The 7,890-nt window shown below is 41.2% G+C and overlaps 2 protein-coding genes across 5 annotated transcripts in view; one reads left to right on the forward strand and one right to left on the reverse strand.

The window, feature by feature from the left end:
- The first annotated feature begins 96 nt into the window (after nucleotides 1-96).
- Nucleotides 97-6,680, forward strand: bbs10 (Bardet-Biedl syndrome 10). 3 transcript variants are annotated; one of them, XM_042225251.1, is made up of 5 exons: nucleotides 97-336; nucleotides 2,270-2,485; nucleotides 2,574-3,295; nucleotides 3,442-3,539; nucleotides 3,690-4,032. In XM_042225251.1, exons 2-4 carry the CDS (start codon nucleotides 2,295-2,297, stop codon nucleotides 3,480-3,482), a joined length of 954 nt encoding a protein of 317 aa, XP_042081185.1. In that variant the 5' UTR covers nucleotides 97-336; nucleotides 2,270-2,294; the 3' UTR covers nucleotides 3,483-3,539; nucleotides 3,690-4,032. The 3 variants fall into 3 exon arrangements, with proteins under 3 accessions (XP_042081185.1, XP_042081183.1, XP_042081184.1); XM_042225249.1 differs by having other exon boundaries at nucleotides 99-336; nucleotides 2,574-3,539; nucleotides 3,690-6,680; XM_042225250.1 differs by lacking the exon at nucleotides 97-336 and adding an exon at nucleotides 351-824 and having other exon boundaries at nucleotides 2,574-3,539; nucleotides 3,690-6,680.
- Nucleotides 6,212-7,890, reverse strand: part of cd9a (CD9 molecule a) — a 6,699-nt gene continuing 5,020 nt past the window's right edge. For both annotated transcript variants that reach the window (XM_005933060.3, XM_005933061.3), the window contains exons 7-8: nucleotides 7,185-7,268; nucleotides 6,212-7,091 (exon numbers count right to left, since the gene is read on the reverse strand). In XM_005933060.3, the coding sequence (XP_005933122.1) occupies nucleotides 7,026-7,091; nucleotides 7,185-7,268 (150 nt within the window). In that variant the 3' untranslated portion in view covers nucleotides 6,212-7,025. The remainder of the gene's footprint in view (nucleotides 7,092-7,184; nucleotides 7,269-7,890) is intronic.

Below are 7,890 nucleotides of genomic sequence, written 5' to 3' on the forward strand. Positions count from 1 at the left end.
TCAGCTAACGACAGGAGCGAGAACAGCCTGGAAAGCCTTAAGATAGATAAAATAAATATAACTTTGATATGAACTAAAGTCTTTTTGTTGTTATTTCGTTATTGTATTTTGTGGCGTGGTGGCGGGGAAAGAACTCAACTAAGTATATCTGGTATACTTATCCGGCAGTATTTCCTAAATGTATATTAAATTGCAAACCATTGGAAAGAGATCAACAAATGTCGTGTAGCTGTGATCATTTTTGGCTGGATACACTAGGTGGAAGCAGCGATTTCTAATCCAAGGTACCTCAACCAAAGAAGAAGCACAGAGGCGAGCGATCCTTTCTAACTAACGGTGAGCAAAGTCCTGAAAAATCAAGCCACGTTTTATTTTTTTTAGAAATCAGAGAAGGTATATTTCAAGATATTCTAAAACACACCCGGATTTTTTAAATGAAATAGGCTGGCGGAAACCGCCGGTGGTTTCAATGGTTTTCTAAGTCTAGCTATTTGGCTAACGTAGCTAGCATAGTAACCATAGTAACTATGATACCGGTTGCCGTATACTGTAGTTAAAGCTACAGTAAGGTTGTCGATTCGTGCTAAGAAACTCTTATTTGTGGTTTTTATGGTCTTGGCAGATAAAGAACAGTAGTTAAAAAAAAGAGTCTCCGACGATTACATTTCATAGAGCAGAACTGAATATAGTCCGCCCCAATCGGTAAAGCTAACTGTGCTAGGCTTTTGAGCAAGTGCACCTCGTGGACGTTTTCGTCTTCCAGAAATTAACAATTTCCCTATAATATCCCTAAATCCGATATCCATCATAAGTCGTGTCTAGAAGTAAGTATGCCTGCCTCGTCTCGAGACTCTGGAAGTGCGCTGCAGTGGAGGTCCGGGGGGGGGTAAGAGTCGAGACGTTTATGATTAATCAGGGAGAAGAACTCTTCTGCTTATTTTCACGATATTGATGGCCCACAGTGTCAACATTTAGATTACAATGCATAAAATACATAAAAGCCACTGAAAATACATAATAATACAAGTCATATATCGACATTTCTAACGAGATAGAGATTTGTGTGCGTCAGATTTGATTTATTAGGTAAATTCCTCTTGGACCTAATTTTTATTTTTCTACTGCACAGCTTTTCCTGGTTCAGTGTTACGTACCGTTCAAATGACGTGTGTGACACATATAAATGAGTCCCCTGCTGTACACTGCAGGCAGTGGGTCTGTTCTACTTATTTGACAAAGATCTGAGCATTCTCCTGTTATTTCTGCCCATTTGTTAAACTATAATCTCTGTTTCATTAAGTAAACGGTTTCTCTCCGAGAAAAAACCAAACAAACATGGTTTGCATACTATATATTTATTGCCATGCTTTAATAATTAATGTTGTTTAACGGAAAAATATTCACTAAGCATTGTTGTTATAGATATTGTTCAATACAGTATGGTTCAATAGCTTTTGGGTAAACAGTTTTCTAGTGTGGAAACCAATAGATCTGTAAACCAAAATAATATTTCTCTACTCTCTAACCTACATAATTTATCATAGATTTGATTTTCTTACTTTGCTTATAAGGATCTATCACATTGCCAAGATTTCTGTGTTCCTCAGAAAAGCTGGATTTGGATTTCCTTTGAAATGCCGTCTCCAAACCCTCAACTGCACTACTTTTGGTTTTTGTCATTACATGTCAAAGTCAAAGTCAAACCTCGATTTCCTTTGAACCCACTCTATCCCAGTGTGGCTCCTGTTTCCACATATATGAAAAAAGACAAGCAGCCACGCCTCTGAGTCAGATATTGTTAACATTCTTCATCATCATTACTGCTTTCTCACTTAGGTAGGATCTAATAGTGTCTACAGTTATGCCCTCTTATTGCTTCTCTAAGCAGTCAGGTCAACTTCCAACACATGAAGTCCTAGATCCCTTAATTAAATCATGGCCCGCCAGCCATCCCAAGTCTACCAACCATATATCTGATTAGGCAGTCGAGACCTGTCTAGTTAATTGTCTCTATATCCTCTGAAAGGCTTTTAAGTGTCTGCCAAGCACAGGCGGCCATGGTAGATTTATCATGACACCTTTCCTACACTGCATGCAACACTAATGTTTAAATACTGCTTTACAGCGAGCCAGTATGTTGTGTGTAAATCCAAATAGTGTTTTAATTAGGAGGGTTCATGTTTTAAAGAATAAGAATACTGGGTTTGTATATATTATGTATTTATTTATTGCAGGTCGCAGTTTAAATTCTGACTTTTTAAAATTTCAGTCTGTGCTCATTCCTGGGAGAAAGGATGCCGCCATTGGGGCACTTACACATGGAACATGTCCTGCAGGCAGTCGGTGTCTTGGAGGCGGTCATCCTTCGCAGTTTTGGCCCTGAAGGAGGACAGGTGCTGTTCACACGAGACACGGGACAGGCGATGTTGAGCCGCAGTGGGACACGCATTCTCACGGCACTACATCTGGAGCATCCGTTGGCCAGGTTAACAGTCAAACATTTACTTGAATGATTATACATATTTTTCTAGGTTTAACTCCTTGGTGACGTGTTTGTGTGTTCCTCATTTTAGGATGGTGGTGGAGTGTGTCTGGAAGCATAGCTCTGCAACAGGCGATGGATCCAAAACCTTTATCCTGCTGCTGGCATCATTGCTACGGTTGATTCATGCAGCAGCCAGCAAGGAGTCTAATGTGTCACACTCTTATAGCTCAACAAAAGCAGCAGAGGCTTCCACTGCCAGACACTTGGCTGACAAACTGCTAGCATTTGGGTTGAAGGAGTTGGATGAGCTCATTGCTACGGGAGTGGTCCCTTATGGAGGCTGCATTTCGTGGGAAGATTTCACTGTGGAAGCACAAACGCCATCTCTCACAAACAATCTCTGTGTTCAAAAGCTGCTAAGATCATTTTTTCACACACGCTGTGGTTACACGCACTGTGACTTCAGTAGTCACCTCACATGTGAGCTGCTCAGTCACTGGAAGTTTAAAAATCAACTACCTTCATTCTCTCTGCAGCTTGTAAGCGACTACTTCCCTGCCCTCCATACACCTGTGTCGGGCTTTCCTGTCCGCTCTTCACGTTTAATCGAGGGGCAGGTAATCCACAGGGACTTTGCCACGCCACCGCTTAAGACTGACCACCAGCCAGTTAAAGCTGTAGTTCTCACCGGGTCGCTGCAACCAACATTGCTCAGCACAGGAGACGTGCTTGAGTTGGGATGTAGAGGCAGAATGAAGGAGGAGAGAAGTATTTTACACTTTAGCTCCTGGATGGAAAGCTCACTGCAGGGTATTATTGCGAAGCTGCAGACTTTGGGTGTTTGTGTGCTTCTGTCTGCAGTAAAACAGTCTGCTGCTGTCCTGGCTTTAGCCACACAGGCAGAGATGTGCCTTGTAGAATGTGTCAGTGAAGATGAACTTTCTCTGTTTTCCCAGCTAAGTGGAACTACTCCAATCTGGGACTGTTCGATGATTGAATCAGAGCACGTAGCCACACTGGCTTTTTGCCGGCCGATACAGCTCGGAGCCCACAGGTATAAAAAACACACTTCGTCTTGAGTAATGTAGTGTGCTCGTATAATGTTATAGATAGCAACAGGAAGTTTATCATTATCTGTAATCTCCAAAACAGGAGTTAATGCTGTTTTGTTTAGTTTAATGTATGGGTTTTGTCTCTTCCACAGGTATGTCCATGTGGCTTTCCAGGACTCGGAAGAAAGAATCACCATCAAACCCTGCAGTTTGATCATCTGTGCCCCAGGGGAAGGACAGATTGAGCAGTATGCATGTGCTTTACAAGATGCCATTCGCATGCTACTTAGAACTTGGGAGCCCATGCATGCAGCTGCAACCACAACATCAAAGAGTACCCTGCAGTCGCATAAAGGCGCATCTTTACATACAGACAGTCTGACCGAGCAAACCACATACAGATCCATCGCTATACAGCCCATTCAAAAGTGTGTGTTAAAGCCAGGCTGTGTTTTATCTGCTGGTGGGTTATTTGAGCTTCTCTTACACTATGCCCTCCTACAACATGGACATAGTTGCTCAGTTTCTCCTGACCTAAATATAGATGCTTCTGTTTCCCAGCTCTTGGCAAATGCCCTACTGAGCGTGCCTCAAAAGATTTACTCTCACAGTCCGCACCATTTCCTGGAGTCTCAAAGAAGGGTCATAAGTTTTGTTAGTAAGTTTCCAAATGATTCCCACCCTTTTAGCCTTGTATATAAACGAGAAAATACTATAAGCCCTATACAGGTCGAAGGGCCTCTGGGGGATGGTGAACTAAGCTTGCATTGTTGTAGAGAGGGTGACAAATTGTCAAAAGTTTCAGAGTTGGATCTGGGCCTTGAATCTGTCTCCTGTAAATACCAGCTACTTCTTGCTGTATTGCAGTGTGTCGCAAGTCTCCTTAAGGTGGACGCTGTCCTGCCTACACACACTGCTTTACACACACAGTCGTGTAGACTCACCAGGACTTCCTGGGAGGGTACAGAGGATGAAGGCGAGGACTGAGATTGTGTCTTAGTTAAGATAAAAGCCATAAACATATTTTCTCTCAGTGCTCCCTCATGTCAAAGATGGAGTAAATACTTAGCACTTTAATACATTTTTGGCACAGTGATTTTTCTATACCCAGAAGATATATCCAACTATCTGTCCATTCTCTTCCACTTATCCTTGTCAGGGTCACGGGGGAACTGGAGCCTTTCCCAGCTACCATAGAGCAAGAGGCAGGGTACACCCTGAACAGGTCGCCAGTCTGTTGCAGGGCTAACACATAGAGACAGACAACCATTCACACTTACATTCAAACCTATGGACAGTTTAGAATGATCAATTAACCTAACCCCACTAACTGCATGTCTTGACTGCATGACTGTGGGAGGAAGCCGGAGAACCTGGAGAGAACCCCTGCAAACACAAGGAGAACATGCAAAATCCACACAGAAAGGCCCCGACATGGTGGTGGAAACTCAGGAACATCTTTTTGTGAGGCAACCAGTGCTAATCACCTTGCCACTGTGTATATTTTGTTCCAACGAAATATATTTTTATTGCAAGACACAGATGGTATTTTCAGTTTTATGACCATGTTGTGGTTGGTTGCAGTTTCTGTGGCAGTAAAATGTTAAAGTGGTCTATAGCATCCTGTCCTGAATCAAGGCAAGGTCTGGCAGTAAAAAAGAAGGCATTAAACACTGTTGTAATACGGAATGTGCAGTTGTGAAATATTTTTATGTGTTGCAAACCTTCCAAGCGAGAATGTGTTAATGCCTTTTTTCTCAGTAATATTCATATTCATAGATTTTCTCTAAAATTTCTTCTCCTTTTCTATTTTCCTGGCCTATTCCCTTGCTAGTTTGTCCCTTACACAAACGGTTTAAATACAGATCATCTCACAAAACACAGTCCTTTTTTATAATCAGTGTTATCTCCAAAAAACGAATGAGGCATTTAGAAGGGCAACACCCGGCTGTCAACAACCAAATCATAGCATGCTTCCTTGTGCTGTAATCAGAGGAACACAAACTCTATTTACTTCTATACTCGCCGCTTTTTAGATGGAAACTGTGAGTCATAAAGACATTAACTAGTCATACTGTTTACCGTAACTACCGTGTCATTAGTTTTGAAGACAAAAATTTTCCATAAAATATTTGTAACAGCACAATTAAGAAACAAAGACACTTCTTGTCTTTGTTTGTGTTCTAAGGGAGTCAGTCAGCTGATAGCTGCCAATATCAAAGAAGGGGAAGCTGAGGGAGTTTTCCCAATGTTTTTGTTTCTTTTTCCTACTGCGAAAAAGGAAACAAGCTTGAGTGTAGCTGTCATTGTTGTCAGTCCTATGGAGACACCTACGCACGTCTAACTCTTGCAGCATGCTGTATCGTGAGCGGCTAAATCTAAAATGTAAGTAAGGCTCAGTCTAACAGTGAATCAGTGTGACTCTTATATTTTCATTGTAGTTATGAATGTTACCAAGTGACCTAAGAACAGGTGCAGTTAAATGTTCTCCAACTTGTTTACTATTACAGTGTTTGGGAATAATTGCAGGTCATATTATTTTATGGTCCACTCTTATTTCTCTATTTAAATGCTTAAATGCTCCCTTGCTGGCACGTTTTATTTTCCTATACTGAATTGTTTATATTTTCTCTATAAATAAACTTTATGATTGTTACAGTAAACTCATAGTCGACTCAGTACATTTTAGTTTATTTGGCGCTTATTGTTAAATTTTGTCTCTGTGAAACAGTGCATATGATATAAATCAATCTCTGTAAACTGAAGAGAACACTGCAAAATGCATCGTCAAACTGCACGTAAAAATATAAACAGCTAACATTAGAAATCTTACAAATACAAAAAGGAAAACATTTACAAACACAAATCAGGATAAGGACCAGGAACAAATCAAATGTCATGAAAATAAAGGAATCAAGATGCTACTCTAGCACCAAGCTGGTTAAAGTTAACAGCTCGGTATTCAGCTGGCTACTCGTCACCTTAATTTTACTTAAGAAGTTGCATGAAAAAAGGAACTGTAAAACTGCTGCGGCTGTGTTGTGCAGAAGTGTTTGCTTTTTTGTGTTTGTTTTTTTATATCTGGACCATGTTCTTGCTAGTAGATGACCCCAAGTGACAGCAATAGAAATGTTATCAGTATACAATAGTATCATGTTTTGTTTAGATAATTAGCTGTTCATACACTAATTTCAGTCAAATCACCACAAAAGTACACATTTCTTTTTACTACACTGCCACTGAATAACAGATGACACCCATTTTAAAATTGGGCCTTATAACCACATAACAGCTATCTAGTCCAGGAAAGTGGGCCTAAGCATCAGCAGCACAGATAAGGCTGACGTATAATGCAATCAGAAATATGTGCACCCAGCCTAAGCTTAGTTTATCCCCCCCTTTAACGAGCAGTGTTTCTACTGGCAGTGGAGAGTCGTGGGACTCTAGGAATGACATCATGCAACATTAATGAGGACTTCGAGAGGGTGTCACACCACCTCCCTGGACCTCCTGATGGCGCAGCACAGGAGCATGCTAAAGATCATCCCAAACACCTGTAAGAAAGAGTGTTACAAGTTTTGAGCTCATTTCTGGACTGTCCTCATTCAGCACAATAGCATTAAGAGTTAAACCAATCACGCGCTCACCATAATGACCCCGATGGCAATGCCTACTCCTCCTATGATGTGCAATTTGGAGTTAAACACCTCTTCAATGGCATCAGGGCAGCTCTGCAAAAGATAGTAATGATTTCTTTGAGCTTTCTGAACATGACTTGTGGGATGGTACACATAAAAGACAGCATGAGGACATGTGGGCTCCTGTAAACCACCGTTGCTATAGTAACACTGCAAAGAGACTGGGGGATTGCTCTGCAAAGGGAAGATTGACAGACTTATGACACACATTGGACCATGATTATGCATTTGATTTACGGTAATTGCCACAGATCTCAGAGAGATGAAGCATGCCAGCATGCCTCTTGATTTCTCCATTCTCCATCTCTATCCACACACACACACACACACACACACACACACACACACACACACACACACACACACACACAGCAGATGCAGCCTTAAGAAATTCATCAGGTTGTAGAGGCATGAATGACAGGCATGAATAACAAAGAGGTGACATTTGTATGATGAAAGAAATGACACAGCATCTGATATGGACTTTTTCAAAAAGCTTTATCAGACATCTCAGTGAACTGAATATTAAATAGCATTTTCTAATGGCCGACGGGAGGCACCCTCTCCACGGGGTAATAAGATTTGAAATATACAGCACCAGCATGTACACTTAACGAGCACACGTACTTCAGTATTCTTAAAAAATACTAACAAA

The sequence above is a fragment of the Haplochromis burtoni genome, unplaced genomic scaffold (assembly GCF_018398535.1).
Source record: "Haplochromis burtoni strain Fernald_Lab_line unplaced genomic scaffold, NCSU_Asbu1 Contig_164, whole genome shotgun sequence".
In the NCBI taxonomy this organism is placed as follows: domain Eukaryota; kingdom Metazoa; phylum Chordata; class Actinopteri; order Cichliformes; family Cichlidae; genus Haplochromis; species Haplochromis burtoni.

Bases quoted from the DNA above. Each gene is read 5' to 3' on its own strand.
- bbs10 (XM_042225249.1), top strand. From the start codon at position 2,295: ATGCCGCCATTGGGGCACTTACACATGGAACATGTCCTGCAGGCAGTC. The intron at 2,486-2,573 runs GTTAACAGTCAA...TCCTCATTTTAG, and splicing joins CTGGAGCATCCGTTGGCCAG to GATGGTGGTGGAGTGTGTCT. The intron at 3,540-3,689 runs GTATAAAAAACA...TCTCTTCCACAG, and splicing joins ATACAGCTCGGAGCCCACAG to GTATGTCCATGTGGCTTTCC.